Source organism: Thunnus albacares, chromosome 21 (genome assembly GCF_914725855.1).
Source record: "Thunnus albacares chromosome 21, fThuAlb1.1, whole genome shotgun sequence".
NCBI lineage: Eukaryota > Metazoa > Chordata > Actinopteri > Scombriformes > Scombridae > Thunnus > Thunnus albacares.
The window spans coordinates 14,426,274-14,444,754 of record NC_058126.1 but is presented as its reverse complement, the minus strand read 5'-3'; the positions used below and the strand labels follow the sequence as shown (position 1 = coordinate 14,444,754).

The 18,481-nt window shown below is 40.4% G+C and overlaps 1 protein-coding gene across 17 annotated transcripts in view; it reads left to right on the top strand.

Moving 5' to 3' along the window:
* Positions 1-18,481, top strand: part of eya1 (EYA transcriptional coactivator and phosphatase 1) — a 64,136-nt gene that overhangs the window by 29,271 nt on the left and 16,384 nt on the right. For 5 of the 17 annotated variants that reach the window (XM_044340256.1, XM_044340257.1, XM_044340254.1 and 2 more), the window contains 11 exons: positions 1,359-1,486; positions 2,254-2,319; positions 3,789-3,866; positions 5,922-5,988; positions 6,367-6,512; positions 7,409-7,546; positions 11,814-11,896; positions 12,473-12,659; positions 13,389-13,531; positions 14,263-14,346; positions 18,229-18,318. In XM_044340256.1, coding sequence (XP_044196191.1) covers positions 1,363-1,486; positions 2,254-2,319; positions 3,789-3,866; positions 5,922-5,988; positions 6,367-6,512; positions 7,409-7,546; positions 11,814-11,896; positions 12,473-12,659; positions 13,389-13,531; positions 14,263-14,346; positions 18,229-18,318 — 1,206 coding nt within the window. In that variant the 5' untranslated portion in view covers positions 1,359-1,362. Of the gene's footprint in view, positions 1-1,358; positions 1,487-2,253; positions 2,320-3,741; positions 3,867-5,921; positions 5,989-6,366; positions 6,513-7,408; positions 7,547-11,813; positions 11,897-12,472; positions 12,660-13,388; positions 13,532-14,262; positions 14,347-18,228; positions 18,319-18,481 lie in introns of those variants that run through there. The other 12 variants (XM_044340271.1, XM_044340260.1, XM_044340262.1 and 9 more) reach the window with 12 other exon arrangements.

Genomic DNA, 18,481 nt, shown 5'->3' with positions numbered 1-18,481 from the left:
ATATAATGCATAAAAATATCGTTTTTTCAGTTAATTTAAATTGGACTTAAACCACCATGAAAAAAATGACATTTTAGTTAAACTATACTGCAAAGTATCACAATATCATAACATTATAGTAATATCATCTTAAACGCAGTAAATACATATCATAATTTAATCTTTTTATCTCATAATTCTGGTGTGTTTGTGCCATCTGATAGCACTCAAACTACTCAGAGTTACTTGAGCATTTATCTTTGTGGCCTTGTGTAAAAGGCCAATGTTTATTGATAGAAGAGATACACAGAACCCTGAAATATAATTGGAAATGGCAGTATAATGTACAAAACATTTTGTCCTAATTTCATTAACTCACTATTGCAACGGGAACGGTGACAGAGACAAATGGGGTCTAGAGTTTGTGGCCGTATTTTTTCAAATCACTCATGCCTTCTTTATACTCCATTGTCTATACTCGATCAAATCCTTTGAGCGCTCGAATGAGAAGATAGAATAATGTTTTCAGTGGCGTGGTCTTTTGTATAAACACAGAAACAATTAGTGAGCTTGCCAGAGCAAACACATGCCTCATGATCTTCTCATCTGCCCATCACTGAGGCATGGCCTCTTATAATCAAGCAGAGTGCTGCACTTTTAACAGGCACATTAACTATTGCCTCAAACCAGCAAACATCTGTTAACAGTCTTCGATACCACACAATACGATATACACTTAAGGGCATTTTTGCTTCAAGATACATCAGAGCAAATTGACAGTAAACATTCTGTGTTCATTTAAAGCATTGACTCGTAGTGATATTGTTGTAATAAGAGAAATCGGAAGTTATCTTGTCAAAATGTTTACTATTCATAGCTTCAAATTCCACACAGTTTTTCTTTGTGCATATGTGTGTGAGAGAGAGAGAGAGAGAGAGAGAGAAAGAGAGAGAGAGTGTGTGTGTGTGTGTAACATTTTCCCTTGTGTACTTTTTAGTTTTCACAAGGAAAATTTTTACTCATCATGTGCTGTCACATTAAATTTTCAGTATTTTACATTTAATAGTAAATATCATGTTACCAGTAAAATTGTGGTGAATTGTATTTTTCAAATGTAATTTTGATGAAAATTTTTTTTATCTTACAAAGCATCTATAATTCTTTTATTTACTCCGCAGTATCATTATGATGTTATTTACTTGTCTAAACTGGGACTTCTGGATTATGCATAATGTGTACACTGCATTGTGTATCAAGCTGCGTGTCTTTCCTGAAACCAGAGTGATATGTGTAATTTGATTTGGTATGTGTGTATGTGTGTGTGTGCATTTGTGTGTTTGCATGTGTGTGTGTGTGTGTGTGTGTGTGTGTCTCATTAGGTCTATGGAAATGCAGGATCTAGCCAGTCCTCACAGCCGAGTAAGTGGAAGCAGTGAATCTCCTAATGGTCCCAACCTCGACAACTCCCACATCAATAACAATTCCATGACACCCAATGGCACTGAAGGTATGTGTGCGGTGCTGCTGCTTTTTAGTTGTTCACTCTGTTTTTGTCTCTGAATTAGAAAAAAGGCTGAAAATGGTGATAAGAACTATGCAGTAACATTCGATGTGAGATAGAGTAAGATTTGAATGAATCTGAATTGAAGGTTTGTGTAGGGTTTATCCTTTTTTAATGTCACATAGGTCCTGATTAGCAGCAAGGCTAATGCATGTGTTACTACATCAAAAATTTAGGTAGTTATTATTTTTTTAACGTGAATTAACAGTACATAGCCTATTTACAGTTATATAATGTTCAGAAACCAGTGCAACAATAGACAAAGTGCGCATATACAAATTATATTTTCAGTTTTTGAATGTAGATTATTTTGGACCTTACAGTGTGTTTGCTGTCGTAGCATTTACAGCTTTTACAATTGAGCGCTACTAGTGGTTGTTTCCCGGCGACTATTAGCTGTTTATTTAAGTAACCATGTAATTATTCAAAGGCCACAGCATGCAAATGATGGAGTTTTGCATAAGGTTTCTACTGTACATAGTTATTTACTCAGGTGATTCACCTGTGCGTAAATCTGAGCCTTTGTTTAGTGAAGCAGTCATGCCCATGTCACAAACCAAAACATCCTGCCTGTCATGAAATCTTCAGGTTAGTGTGTGTTTTGAGCGCAGGGCTTTTTTTTTTTTTTGTTGTGTGTGTGCATTCATGACACAGGACCCGTAGACATGGTGCAGACTGTCATATGTCCCTTTGCCGTTCTTTCTTTTCCATAGGTGATAACATCACAATGCTTACCACTGCAGACTGGTTGTTAGGTTCTAACTCACAGTCCGCTGCAGGTTTGTCTTCTCTTGGTGACACAATGAAAGGACAATACTTGGTGTTCTCTTCAACTTTACTTTTTAGAAAGAGAGTGAGAAACTCTTTGCAGTTTGAACCACCTGCTTCGCTTAAAGAAGAAAATAAATTTGTACCTTTTTTTCAAAGTTCTGAAAAGATGCAATTTATCTGCTGCAAAATTTTAACATTGCTTCAACTATTGTACCTTTCATTCAGAAACTCTTTGGTATTTAATTGTTGTGTTATTCTTTTTTAAGCATGGTTTGGCACTGAATGGATTTGAGTCCGTTGTTAATGAATGGTCAGATTGTGAAGTTGCATAGAGAATAGAGTACTGTGCATTTTGTTTTAATGTGGATATTTCATGCTTTTTCCTGAATATGGTGGTTATTGTGTGCTCTGTGACCTGAGTGTGCGCTACTTTATGCATGCACCTTACCAGTATTTTTTCATCGGTGTGTTGTTCAAAAGAATTGCCCCTTGTCAACATATGTTTCCGCACAGAACGAGCATAGCAGAAACATGTAAAACATGACAGCAAATGGCTTCTTCAACCATGAGGGATTCCACTGAGCATGACTTCCTTGCCCACATTGTCAATTTGTTTTGCCAAAAAAGAAAAAAAAAATTCCTCCAGCCTGCCTGAAGTGAAATGGATTGATTTCAAAGATTCCTGAGCTGTCAGATAGCTGTGAAATTGTCTTTGCAGATCTATCACTGAGTTGTATAATGGAGCCAAGGTCAAACAGCGTTCGCTACACTCTTAAAAAAGATTTTATACACCATACTTTTCCTTGATGTTTCAATTTTACTTGCACATCCCTGCGGAGCTCTTTTTTATCTGTAACTCTAACTGTGAAAAGAACCAGAAAATCCTGCACACTGTTGACTTGTACTCAATTTATTAATGCGCTTTCAGCCCTCAGACATTCATTAGACTATAAAATAATAAGATTTTTATTTTACACTACATTTAATTATGGATAAGCTGGTATATTAATCAGTGTATGTGAATGATAATATTAGACTGCAAAAAGTTAAATTTGTATTGCTCTTTTAAACTAGTTAAAATGCATTGAAAAAGGTCTTAAGCACATTTCTAAATATAAGATAAAACTAACTCTCTTGGACCATCAGATATATCCCAGCAAAAAGAATAAAAGATGATAATAAAATAAAAATATCTAAAAAAAAAACATGAACTCATACAGATATAAAGTTGATAATTATAGTGCATTTACATTTGCTGATATTATTGTTGGAAAGTTGTTTGACCACTCCCTTCTCCCTGGCGGTTCTGTTTTTACTTGAGTAACTTTTTGATGTTTTTTCAAAACATAATTTGTTGAATGTGAAAATGTGAAAGCCTTGAGTCGTTAGACATTAATCATATCTTTTTTTATTTTTCTTTTTTTTTCCAGACATTGATTTGGTGCATTTCGTGACAATGTGGCTTCTTTGTTTGCAGTTAAAACCGAGCCAATGAGCAGCAGCGAAATCGCCACCTCCGTAGCAGACACCTCTCTAGACAGCTTCTCAGGATCAGGTGAGGTGGGAGGAGGGAGGACTGTTTTTCATGTGGAGAGTTGTGTGAGAGGCGACCAGACACATGAGTACACACACACACACACACACACACACACACACACACACACACACACACACACACACACACAGCTGCAGAACTGATTAGTGAGAGATGAGCCCAGAGATGGGTGACTGATAAGCTGGGCCCCAGGAAGTGTCCATGCAGCTAAAACACCGATATAGTGTGTGTGTGTGTGTGTGTGTGTGTGTGTGTGTGTGTGTGTGTGTGTGTGTGTGTGTGTGTGTGTGTCTATGTTTAAGAACAAGAGTCTCTACCTTACCTTTGTCAGCACATTTATATGCTGTGCTTGCTTGCATATGTGTATTGTGTGTGTGTGTGTGTGTGTGTTCACTCTGTCGGTTCCCATGCCAGTGAGGACTGAATTATGACCTGTTATGCACTAAGCTTGTCTGTCCAGTGGAGTGACATGGCATCCCAGTGGCACTCACTCTCCATGGGCTGTTATCCTATCACCCTGTCAGAAGCAGGGTTTTCACACCTTCCTCCCAGAAAGGGAACATCACACAGACACATACACAGGGCCTTCACTAAATAACAAAAAGGCCTTAGAGTATAATGAGCATTGTAGGAATTGTAAAAGAAATAAATCTCTAATGTGATAATTTTTTAGGTTATTTTTTCCCACCCTCACCAGTGTCTGACATTTTCTATAAACATGTATTACTATCACTGCATCCAACTGTGCATGGTATTATCTTGCTGCTAATTTTCCTGTATTTCCTTAACTGTTTAACTAAGTACTTGATACTTTAACTCTAGAAGCGCATAAATCGCTGCTATGACTTTTTGTCTCTGACAATATTAATGAAATTTAGTAATCTTATACCCCATATCCTCCACGGGGAAACCCAAAGCTCCGTTCAGAAGAGCAGGTTTTGTCCAGTGGCAGTTGCTGCTGATGTGGGAAAAGTGTTCAATATTAATAACGTGTGTGAGGGGTTACAGCATACAGTTACATAGAGTTAGCACTCCCCCGCAACCAAATCCCTTATTTTACATGTCACGACCAATTAAACAGATGTTCCAAGACTGTGCCACTCTGCCGCAGTTAATGCAAGTAATGTTGGAGAACTTTGATTATTGCCTGAATTGTTCAGATTTTTAACTAACAGTGAATTTTATCAAACGTACATTACTAATCAAACACTAAAAATGTTACAGTTTAAACCGACATATGTTGTATTTTACTTCAAATTTAGATATTAATTTGCAAATTATGTATATTTTTTTTAAATGATTGATTTAATTAAAACTAATAATGGCAAAAGTGTTAAGTATCAAGTTGGTAACTGAAGTCTTGCAGCTGACAGACTGGATCTCTTGTGTTGAATTTTGTTTTTCCTTTTTTTCCCCAAATTGATATTTACAGTTTTGGAAATGAAGTCTGCTGGTAACATTTGTGACTGTAATATGAATTTTTATATTCATACTAATAAGAGTTTGTTTGAGGTTTTACTTTACTAAAACTAGTGGTCGGAAAAGTCAGTGTGTATTAGTTCATTCTTACTGCCGAAAACAAGCGTACTGCTGTGAGATATATGTGATTGAACTTCCACAAGTTAACATCACTGTGGAACCACATAGTCGCTCACTTAATGAAGGAATGATTATGCAGTAGCACTCATTACCTGCAATCAGTGATGTCACTTCCAATGTGGTTGTGGCTTTAAAGGCCCAAGGCAACTGAAGCCACAGGCCGAGACTGATTCAGACCATCCTGTGTGTGTTTACACCAGTGGTCGTCATAGCAGCTTGGAAGTATCTCAGAGATACGCAGGTCAGCAGAAAAATCTGATGTTCTTACCTGATTATTTTACTTCATTATTGCTCTCCGGTTTTCAACCTTAAATAAGGTTACCGAAATAAATAGAGTAATGCAATGTAATTACTCTTTCCTCGGAATCCAGAAGTTCTGTTGGCAAAAGATAATATTTACCTTATTTCTTAGTGTTTAAATATGTGCTTGCCTCTTTTCTTTTTAACTCTCCTCAGCTATTGGAACCAGTGGCTTCAGCCCAAGACAAACTCACCAGTTCTCTCCACAGATTTACCCTTCCAAGTAAGGCTTCTTTTATTTTTCTTTAAAAAATAAGCAGCATCCAACTTCATTTGGATCTTTAATTAGATCCTTCTGCTAGATCGAGAGGTTTCGACTGGCTTTGTTTGCCTGGATGTCTGCAGCTTGCGTACTCTGAAATCTGTTGTAATTATTATCTTGCAAAAATTTCCTTTGCCATTTATTGTTCTTTCACTATGTATATGAGCTGCGCGATGCTATCTGCCTCACAGCTTGGCTCAGTGTTTAAAATGAAGTAGCACAATCACAAAGAATTTGTCAGTTAGCAAAGTTTGTGTTATGGTTTTGGGGGTAAAACGCGGCCCTCTTTCTTCCTGCCTTCCTTTCTCACTTTTGTCTTTTATTTCTTTTCTCAAATAGCAGAACATATCCACATATTCTTCCTACCCCTTCATCCCAAAATATGGCTGCGTATGGGCAGACGCAGTACACCACAGGAATGCAGCAGGCCGCAGCTTATGCTAGCTACCCCCAGCCTGGCCAGCCCTATGGCATTCCAGCCTATGGTAAGATCTGTCTAACACAAATCTTAACCTCCTCTTGTCTTTTTAAAAAGTGCCTGTTAATATTGTGTCTTTACTTTGCATGCATGCATGAGTAGATGAGAAAAGTACAACTAAATAATAAAACTAAGGAATTTTCCTTCCTGAAGGTCAGCACCAAGACCTTGCTAATAACAAACTATGTTCCCACAATTCCTCCTGTGAAGCAGCAGCAGCAGATATGCTGAGTTGTTGTTTAGTGCCTGCATATTCTCCTTCAATGCAATAAAACCAAATTTGCTTGTCAAGCTGTTCAGATAGGTCTGACAGATTAGTGATATGAATCTGAAAACAAAAACTGGTTCCCTCTGGCATTGCAAGAAAAAGCATGGAGTACATGGCTCACTGTAGGCTTTATTTGTCCAAAGTCTGGAGTGTTTTGAGCCCAGAAGACTCTTCAATATGAGGAGGAATTTACACTGTTTATTTGAATGGAGTCTGTAACCTACCGTTGCATAGAAACTGCATCGTGACTGATTCAATCTAAGCAGTGGCCAGTTTAATTCACAAACACAAGCAAAATGTTTTATTACTTGTGCAACGCTTCACAGATGACAGATCTTAGATAATAATAATAATGATGATGATGATAACATTAAATCAAACAATCATAGTCTAAACAGGGTTTTTGGTTTTAGATCCAAGTAGACAACTCTGGCAGTGACAGATAATATTTCTAAACAACCAATAATAGTAAAAATCAGTAAACAGATAATCAGCGGTAGTCCATTGTGATTAGTTTGTTATGGTAAGTGACAGAGCCTGTCTATGTGTCCCTTTGCTGTGTCCAGTGTAATTTAAACCTGTGTGTTGACTGTTGTCTGTGCATCAAACCGATCTGGTGTCACTAACTGATTTAGGTCCATTGTGGGCAGGCATAAAGACAGAGGGGGGTCTGAGCCAGTCCCAATCCCCGGGACAGACGGGCTTCCTAAGCTACAGCTCTGGCTTCACCACGCCGCAGACAGGACAGGCGCCCTACAGCTACCAGATGCAGGGTGAGGACATCTTTGTGAATTTTTCATCTTTTTCTATGTACATGCTCACAAGTCATGCTGGGTGTCTGTATGGTGTCCAAATTCAGCCTGAGATGCCATCACTCTCTCTTCAAGCTGGCAGTATGCCCAATCTGACAAGTGTTAAATGTTCACAGCAAAATATATGAGCTGAAATTTTCTTCAGAGTTTTTTTTTTAACTTTGATTCCCCAACAATCTAAAAAATGTGGTTGCTGGAATGTTTTTTTTTCCTGTTTTGTTTGGGGTTTTTTTCCTTCTCACTCAGACCCGTCTCTGGCTTTGTTTCTATTCCTGTGCTGCACCACATTGTCAACTCAGTACTCATCCACTCTGTCCTCTCTTTACATTATTTCGCCAATATCACATATTCTCCTTTGACTTCCTCATATGTCTGTCTAATTACAGTATCGCTGCCACGTGTTCCCTCTGCTTGTCCAATTATTCTACTCTTTTCATAAAATATTAGAGAAATATGTCTCTGTCCCTGATTTAATAGCATGCAGAGCCAGACTGATTCACAACACGGCCCTTGATTGCCCTCACCCTAGAAGATGGTTGCATCTCAGCAGTCGTTATGTGCGGCCAGGACGGCTGCTTCCTTCTCCTCTTAAAAGAATCAACACAGATGGAAAAATGGCAGGCACTTAGGAGGCACCAGCCATGTCGCTCCCCGCTCCTCAGCCTTTGTTTTTTTTCTCCCTGTGATCATATTTGTATTTGTTTAAGAGCTAAGACTGTAGAGATTTATGGCCTTGAAACCGATAAAGATGAGTTGTTGTCCCCTGCACTCCCCCTCTTTTGCTCTTTCTTTCCAGTCATTCATTCAGTTTAAGTGTAGATCAGGCCTGCTGTCATGTACTGTTTCTTTTACTCTCTCTTTAGTATTAGTTGAAAAAGTCTCAGTTCCACCTGCAGTAGGCAAGGACATTTAACTAACTACTAGCATAGTCTTTGTCTTCTGTCCTGTAATATCTAATGTGTGACAGTAGAAACATCTCCACATGTTGTTGAAAAGCCTCCAGAGCATCTCACAATAAATAATGCCAGCTCAGCAGCAGATGTGGCGCGGGGAAGCCTCTTTTCCACGCCTCTTAACCAAATACAGTCGGCCACAGCCGGAGTTTTGCAGCGCGCAGCCAAGAGCCTGAAAAAGGAAAGGCAGAGAGAGAGAGAGAGAGAGAGAGGAAGAAAGGGAACAAGAGACGGAGCATGTGAGGCAGAATGCACAAGCTGCTATCCTGCCCTTAGTGGTTTAACTCACGATGACAGTATTATGTGCCCATTCATCTTCTAAGTATTATGCTCTTACACTGTCTTTTTCTTTCCCTCTGTCTATCTCTGTCTCTCCCTCACTCTCTCCTGCTATCTCTGGCTATCGGATGCCACACGTAACGTTAAGTGCGTTAGTAATTGACAGCCATGTTAGATGACAGATTGACCACTATTTTGGCCTCTTACTCTAACTGTGGCTCTGGCCCTCAGCCGTACCATCATCATTACTCTCTCTGGCCTATTGATCTGCCTGGGCGAGGTGCCTCAGGCCTGGGTGTCCCAACCAAAGACTCTTTTTCCACATCTGATACTCCTCCTCTCTGTCGGTGTCCCTGCCACCAGCCTGTGGCCAGCTGTCAGGACAGAGTACGATTAAATTAATGTTTTTGCTCCTTGCTTTCATGCCTGATGTCATGGAGCTTTGTGTGGGTGCTAAAGTCGTGGCACCAAATCGTAAAGGGGACAAAGGCATTTGTGTGTGCCACAGTTCTGCAATCCCATGTGGCGGTTTATATAGTGCATCTCATGGATTGTCAGAAAAAGCCTTAAACATCAGAGGTGTGCAAAGATACTGAGATTGTGCTGATGGTGGGATTGAGCAGATGCTAATTAGGTGAATAATTGGATTCAAGCTCTCTGTCCCAGTGGCAGTGCAAGCTGAAGAAGCTGAAGCCTCGGTTGCCTTTTTAAAAGGAGAGCCCATCTGGACTTGATAGCCTATTCCCAAGTGGGGCATACAAACTTCTGCTACAAATATTGTGCACTGATGATAGACATAGCCCATGGCAAGGCGACTGATCAAGCAAAGCAAATGGACTTCCAATGTGTGGAGCCAGAAGGCAGGAGGGAAGGAGGAGAGGAGGGAGGGACGATGTCTGGTCTTGAGTGAGTGAACTAACTGGAGCAGGACAGGGGGAGGGAGAGAAAACATGGCCCCCCCGGGGGAACCACAAGACCCCCTCTTTCTCCCCCAACCATAACCAGCACCACCACTCCCAACAGCATGGGTCCATTCTCACTGGACTAGCAGGGGTCCCCTCGGCTTTTATGTGGCTCCTTGTTCTCCACAGAGCAACCCTCAAACCCTGCCAATGAGAGCTTTTATGACTGTTTGAACTGTGCATTAGGCTAATTTGTTGTCCTTTGTAGCCTTACTCTTCCTTGTCTCTGTCTTATTGTTCTGTCAGACTTTCACTTGATTTTGAACTTTCTGCGGAGAACACAAAAGTTTTAAAATTCCCCTCGCAGCCTTGAAATATCAAACAAACCAACAAAGAAAGAACAGTTCTGAAGGAAAATAACCAGTAGAGGCCAGGATGAAAAACAAGGTAAAAATCTGCTGTGTGTGTGATTGCTGGAAGCAGAGAGTGAGAAACTGCACAAATAATTAGTGGATCCTGGTAATCTTTGGAGCTCGAGAGGAATTTGTTTCTCTTCTTTAGCCACTGTGCTGGGTACTTAGTGAACAGACAAGGCTAAACAGTGAACTACTTCGTCTCTCTTCCATGCTTTCCTCCATACACAACCTTCTTGCCCCCACTTCCCTGATCTTTCCCCCTTTTCTGAAAGCTGCTTCATGTTTGTCACGGTGTGGGAGGGCCCTCCTAATGGGGCCAATGACCAGAGGATGAAAGGAACTCCCTCTGTTTGTCTCTGGGAACAAAGGTGTAATTACGCCCCCATTTAGGAACAGTAAATTTATCTCCCCCTTCGTTTTCACTGAAGCTATGGGATATTTTTTTGGGCTATGGGAGGATCACTGCAGTGATAAGTGAAGAAGCTGCTTTAAAGAATGCAATAGTTGCGCTCATTAATGTCCCCTGCGGATGTATAAAGAAGCGATTTGCCTTTGTATGACAGACAAGCGAATTTCCACTCGAAAGGAAACCTGCTTGTGGAATATGTCTACATATTATTTTTCTATACTGTATGCTGTGGTGCCATTATTACATTTTCTGAGTTCAGTTTAAAAATGTTTAGCTTTTAGATATTTTGATTTGTCGATTTTTAGAAGATTTGTAATGATGTTTTCAGTAGGTTTACGGAATACAACATACAAGAAAAGATTTCTGTCAATTAAAAATCTCAAAGCGCAAGAAAAAACATTTTTTTCTGTAAGATTAATGAATAATTGTGATCTTAAAAATTAGCAAAATAATGGGATAATTTTAGCTTTAATACACATACAAATCACACACAACAACATTTTTTTAGCTCTCCACCCTCCCAACTTAATCTGCCTGTCTCTGCCAGTCTGTGATCCCCTTCAAGCTGCTCCTCCTGCTGCTCTCTTTCCTGACATGACAGTACAGGTGGACTGTGACTGAAGAGAGAAGTCATGGCCTCAGGGGCAGCCGCTTCTCTTCTCCTCTATAACTCATGTCATGTATATTATTAAGCCATTAGATGCTATCAACCCCCTTGAATTATTTAATTACCCAGGAGGACCATCCTTTGAGAAAGTGAAAAGAGGAACATACATATTCATTCAGGCAACCCCCCCAGTGTAACTCACCCAGACCTTCCCCTTCCGTATATATCTCTCACTGCACTGACCCTGCTCCATCCCACTGCATCCACCATTCCCTCCCCCCACGCCCCCTCCTTTCACCCCACGCCACCCTTCAGTAGCTTGCACACAACAGTCTCTTGTGTTCCTCACATTGTGCGGGCTTGGACGGCTTTGGAAGCAGGTTCAGTCCGCCCCTCACCCTCCTCTGCCCCCCCTCCTGTCACTCATCAAGCCTGATCCAATCACTGATAAGGGAGGAAAAGGAGAAAGATAAGGCCACTGTTGGGAACTCTCCCTCAGGCCTCCCTCTGTTCACCACCTCAAATAGTTGTTTCACAAAAGGCTAATCTTTTCTTTTCTATTAACAATGAGTCATTTCAATTCTGTCACAGCAGAATTTATAATGTTTTCTGACATACTATTTTGTATACATAACTCAAAATTCTTTTACTTTTCCCTCAAGGTGGTACTTTCACGACAACGTCAGGATTGTATGCAGGAAACAACTCCCTGACAAACTCAACTGGTTTCAATACCGCACAACAGGTAATTGGATTTCTATCTTTTCCTTCTATTTCTATGAAGTTGTGTCAGTGTACAGTGATCAGTTTATGTTCGTTTGAATCACAGACTTCTTCTCAACCTGGAAATCTTTAAGAAACATGCATACTCAATATGTTACATTTCATCCGTGACACATTCAAACATAAATCACTCAGGATGTCAAAAGCTTTGTATGCAGGATTATCTACTGTACCTCCTCCAACACATGTATTATGCCACAGAGGAAAGGGAGAAGAAAAAAAAAAACAAGACAGATCGTTGTCCAGATGTAGGACAGAACAGACATGTGTTTGCATTTATGTTTTGGAATCTGCACTGTAAAGTAGCAACACTGGTGAAGGGCATATCTCACATTACTCTGCCAAACCTCATACTTCTCTTCTTCAACTCTGCTACCTTTTGTCTCTCATTGCCTCCACCATTTTGATCGAAATCTTCCCTCTTTCACCACTATGCACCTATCTTTTATCTATATCTCGTTTTTTTTCTCTACTTGCCTTATCTTTACCCGAATGTAAACTACCTTTTCACCATTTCCCTGTGTCTTTCTCTCCACAGGAGTACCCCAGTTATCCAACCTTTGGACAGGGCCAGTATGCTCAGTATTACAACAGCTCACCCTACACTTCACCCTACATGACAAGTAACAACACCAGTCCCAGCACGCCCTCCACCACCACCACCTACACCCTCCAGGAGCCACCTGCTGGCATCACCAGCCAGGCCCTCACAGAAAACCCTGCAGGTATGAATCATATGACAGGTAGCAGGGTTTCCATGTGTAACATGAATATCAGGAGTTTGATCCTGGTTTCAGCCATGTTTCTTTTTAAAATCAACAAGCGAGACACTGAACCCCCTCCTTCTCACATAATGGAGGTTTCTCTTTATATGACCATGAGTTAATGCCAAAAATCCTTGCTATTCCTAACCCAAATGCACAATATAAGTGGAAAATCTATTCAGCCAACAGATCCAGTGTACTGCAATGTGGCAAGAAGGACAAGTTGAGACTAAAATCAGATCAAGAATTTTCTGTAATGTCTTGTGACATTAATGCATCATCTGGCATTCGTACACTGATTATATCTTTTGTAACTTGCTGAAATGTTGTGCAATGAATACATTTCAAATAGTCATCAATCAACAGAAAAGACAACAGGCTTTAACCAAACATAATTTCATACAGAGTCATTTAGTTTAGATACAATGACATCTTTACTACTTTAAATTGATATCTCCTCTGTTATCTCTTGTTTATTAAATCAAAGAGCTTTTAGTATGTGCTCCTCCACTGATTTATGATATGTTTGTTACCTGTAGGATTGCATAATCACTAAAAATGTCCCAGGAAGCTGCCTGTCCTGCATCAAGACAAATGATCATTCAAACTTCCTTGCTAAAAGCAAATAATAGCTCATCTTCGATACACTCTTTTTTATACGCTCCTTCTTCCTTCTTTCCTTCCCTTCAGCAGAGTACAGTACCATCCACAGTCCATCAACCCCCATTAAAGATTCAGATTCGGATCGATTGCGCCGGGCCTCAGATGGAAAGTCACGTGGCCGGGGAAGAAGGAACAACAACCCATCACCGCCGCCCGACTCCGACCTTGAGGTAGGGTGAGCCCGCTACCTTGGCGACAGACAGCCTCGCCCTGTCTGAGGCACATGGACACTAATCCACTTACTATATGGCTGCCACACCAGGTTTAACACTTGATGGGCATTAATTCTTAAACATTTGATTCCTTATTTAAAAGTGCATTATTGATGCATTATGGAATATATGACATCATGAAACACATATCTTATATAAGGTTCTCATGTATACCTCATAAATAAATAAGGAATGTGATTAAGTAAGTCATCACTGAAGTAAATAATATATATATTCTGGTAATTAATGACTGGACACTAGCTGTGACTAACTGATACAATTGCACCATAAGCCTTGAAACACTTCAATAGTGACTATATGTCAAAATATACTTGTGATAATTCATAGGACTCTTCATTAATATGATATGAATTTCAACAAGCTTAATAGCACCTATTATAGTGCTGACATCATGGCATGTTAACATATCTAGTTAATTAGTTTGTCACTATTGATTACTCTAATGTAAAGGGCAAGGAGTGGAAAGCATGTGGTGGAGTGATGGGAGGAGTGTTGCGGTGACCAACTCAAGCAAATGGATTCTGGTCCCTGTGGCGCATAAATACACGCTCCTGGCCTATTGACCAGGAGGATCACCTTGCAGCCCTACAGAGTGCACCATTGATTTTGCCTCTTTTCTCTCTGTTTTTCTTTGTTTCTTTCTTCCCCCTCCACCCCCATCTCTCCAGCGAGTTTTCATCTGGGACCTGGATGAAACAATCATCGTTTTCCATTCCTTGCTCACGGGTTCTTATGCCAACAGATATGGACGGGTGAGTGACATCAGACTGTGGCAGTAGCGGTGCACTTTATCAGCGAAACACATAAATATTAAAAGGCAAAAAAAAGAGAGAATCAGAGGGGGGGGGGGTTGCAATTGAGCGGAGTATAGATTACACTGTGCCTTAAGTCCATAGTGAGAAGATAGAGCAGAACTCAATGTACAGATAATTGTTTCTTTTTTTAATAGGTCCAATGAGGCTTGGCAAGTATTTGACTGCTCTTTGCAGCTGTTGGAGCTATGCATGGCTGGATGGGGCTCGGCTGTAGGGGCTCACAACAGTTGCACTCTGGATGTCTATTGACACATCTTAAGTGTTCCTTTCTCCTTCAGAAATGCCACATTGTTAGTTTAATTAAGTGCTTCTCAATCCATCCTTTTCAGGCAAGGATCTCCCTGGAGACCCTGGCAGGAGACTGAGTCTACCAAATGTAGTTCAGTCAAAACTCAAACTAGAACACAGAGCTTCTCTTAAACCTGCCTTAATTATATATACATATGTATATATAAATCTTAACAAACAGATATTATTATACTGAAAGGTCGTTTTCTATCCCATGTCCCTGTGTATGCTCATAAGATGAAGAGTTTACTTTTCTAGGCTTTGCTTGTTGTTCCATGTAAATTGCTTCTCTAAATTTAAACTTTCAAAACAAACAATTTGGGAAATAAAGCAGAATCCTATTCTCATGGCTTTGTTGAGGTCATAGGTTCTATATAGCTTTCAAAGTGCATCATTCACTCACTTTTTTCCCATTTAGATATAGTATACATGAATTAAAATTAATCTTGGCATCAATTCATGACTAATTCACAGTTTTTTAATGCTAAATTAATCTATATTTTATTTTGTTTTGCCTGAGAGCAGTATTTCTAATCACCAGTTGTTTTGGCTACGGAGGTGTCTGGTTTTGAAGTCCAAAATGACATATTGCTCCTCATATGTCAAAGAGCTTAGTGTCTGCAGCCCGTTCTCTGTGCCTTTGTTCTGGTATGAGGGGGTGTTTGATGGGGGCAGTGTTTTGTTTTTGGGGTGAAAGAGGGCTGCCCCACGACCCTCCACTGTTTATTTACTTTATTCTGAGCCCTGCATGCTGGGTAAAGAGAGAGCTAAGGCTTAGCCCAGGGAGCTGTGGCTCAGTGATGAGGGACTCTCCAACCACACACACACACCAGCCCGTCCTCACAAGAAAAACGGCAGTATAGGTTGAAATTTCAGCCGGCAAAAATGACCTATTTTGCGGCCGTAGTAATTATGAACCAGGGAAGTGACGCAGTTCAGATGACGTAAATATAAGGTGACAAATTTTCATATTAGGAAGAGGCAGGTTGCGTAGATGGCTAGATAGATAGATGGAAAAAGTGGACTTAGCTCCAGGAGGCCCTAACCCTAACTTTAAGGAAGTAACTGTAAACCACATTTATAGTGATCATTTTAACCTTAACCATGATCTTTCCCTAACCCTGACCAAGTGGTTTTTGTGCCTAAACCTAACCAGACCTAAACCACAGCGTTGTCACACCATAAAATAGAATTATTTTTTACGATTACTGCCGACAGAGGCAGCATATTAGAAAACGCTGCTATGGGTTGTTCTGGAGTGCAGGTACAATCGTCCTATGTGGGCGTTTCATTATGAGGATGTGTTGCACACACGGGCATGCACACACACACACACACACACACACACACACACACACACACACACGGGCATACACAGGGTTCTAGTGTGCTCTTCTGAAACAGGAAACACTGCCCATTTCAGTCCCTTTTTAGCATTTTTTCTCATACTCCAACTAGCTGACATTACCCCTTAAAATTATATTATAAAAGAGAGACACGCTTACTCACGGCAACCACAGAGGGCTCTCCCTCAAAGCCTATCAGAAATGCAGATCTGTAAACTACCTCAGAAAAAAAAGTGAAGCACTACAACAACCCATCTACCACAACCACCACCCTGTCTCTCCCCCTTCTCCACCTGTCTGTCATACATGTCATCCCTATCTCTGTGGCATATACAAAAAAGTTACAAAACAGTTTTACCTCCTAGCTGCTCCGAGCTTACTATAAATAGATGTGTATCTGAGTGAGCGCACATCCACACTTTCTCTCACTCACTGTGACCTCCCACCCACTCTCTCTGACTCTCTTTTTCTCTCTCTCTCTCGCTCTCTCTCTCAAACACACTGCTGTTCTTATCAGCTCTTTTAATTGGCATCAAGGCAGCTCACCCCCATAAAGCTGATGGCTAAGGCCAGCTGTGCTGCTATTGGGCTGGCCAGGGCTAGAGCTTAAAGTGGGTGGGGATGGGGGGGTGTTATTGGTAAGGGTCTCAGAGGGAGGGGAGGACTTGGCGCCCCAGTGGATGGCACTGACATCTTGGGACAGGTGGTGCTGGAGCAATGACAGCAGCAGCACTTTGGCCTTCTGGCCTGCTTGTATTCTTAACTCCCTCACTGACTGATTGTTTAGATTTAATCGGAAAGGATTCACTTGCGCTGGGGAAGACTGCCTTTTCCCACCAAACTAACCCATAATGTTAAATCACCCTACAGAGGTTGGAAAGAGGGAGTTAGCAACCTGTTGATGTGGGAGGCTAATTATTTTTGATGAATTCTGACTGAAAGATTGATTCAAACTGGGGGGTTAAGAGAAAGGACAAAGCCTTTAGAAGTGGGGATTGAGCTCTACTTGTGTGGTTTGTCCTCTGTCATTTTAGTGAAAACATAAGCATTGTGGGGTGTGACAGCTAATCAGTAGAAAGCTCAGGTGTGTCTTCAGGTGGTTTAACTCTGTAATCCCTGCTCTGCTCCTGCCTGGCCTGTCGTTAATGCAGCCTCACCCAGCTGCAGAAAAATCCTCTTCTTACAGCCTGATATTGTCTGTCTTCATCCTCTGCCTGCTAAAGACAATCCGCTGATTAGAGATTTAAGATAACAACAAATTCAATTTGTGCAACAATTTAAAAAAATGAAGCACTTCTCTCCAGTTAGTTAATTCAGTCTTTTGATAGTTAAGTATATTGTGTTTTGTATGTTGTTTTTTGTTGTATAAAGGGATGGACAAGTGAATTTCATAAAAAAAACTAACTAAATGTGCAATTTTGTTAACTTGTAAAAACTAATTGCACAAGGATTATCTATCCATATTCATGTGAAATGCACTGAAGACTTTTTGCCTATTCATTATCTTTTTAAAGGGAAAATAACACACATTGTCACAGGCTCATTAACTATTTACAGTGTAGTTCACTTCTCTCGAGGTATTATCTTACAGACAGTGCAACCGTATCACCATTACAGCACGTGTCACATTACTGACAGAGATTATGATTTAAGGGAAAAATTACAGTTCTGCTTAATACAAGGAACTATTAGCATTTATTCTGCCTGTGAATGATTTTTAATATTAATAAACACCTCGGAGTTGCTGCCAGTGATCTTGGGAAACTTCAGGGTGAATTGTGTTGTATTACCTAGAGAGCAGTCAGATGATGCATTACCACAACTATGTGGAGAATGGACTATTTACGATGAGGCAGTGACCTCAACTCTTCTAAACCTTCTAAACTCTTCTCGACCACCCTTCTTGAGAAGAGACAAGCTTTTACTGCATTCATTCAAGTCTGTGGCATTTCTGATGACTATTCTGGTTCCTTTTGGAGGGTCGTAAACAGAGGCTGAAACTTTCAAGTCTGTCTAATGTCTTCTTTTATGAGAAAGGCCTGCTGAGGAATTTAAAAGGATTCTGTGTTAATTGAGTGACTTACATGGAACAGCATTATTCACTGTATTACCTTATCTCTTTCAAAAAGGGGGAAAAACTTAGAATTTAAAAAGTTTTATTTAATTGTTTTTGTCTGTTTTTCAGGACCCTCCGACATCTGTATCATTAGGCCTGAGGATGGAAGAAATGATCTTCAACTTGGCCGACACACACCTATTCTTTAACGACTTAGAGGTGCGTCTATTTGTGTTTTACTTTTTTCATTAAGCTTTCTCTAACTTGTTGCTACGTCCCTATTCTGCACAAATGCTTTCTGTTCACCTTGTGATGATTTTAGTGGTCAGAGTGTATACTGTATCCTCTTACGGGAGCGTAAGAACAGTCCACAGGATTTTTA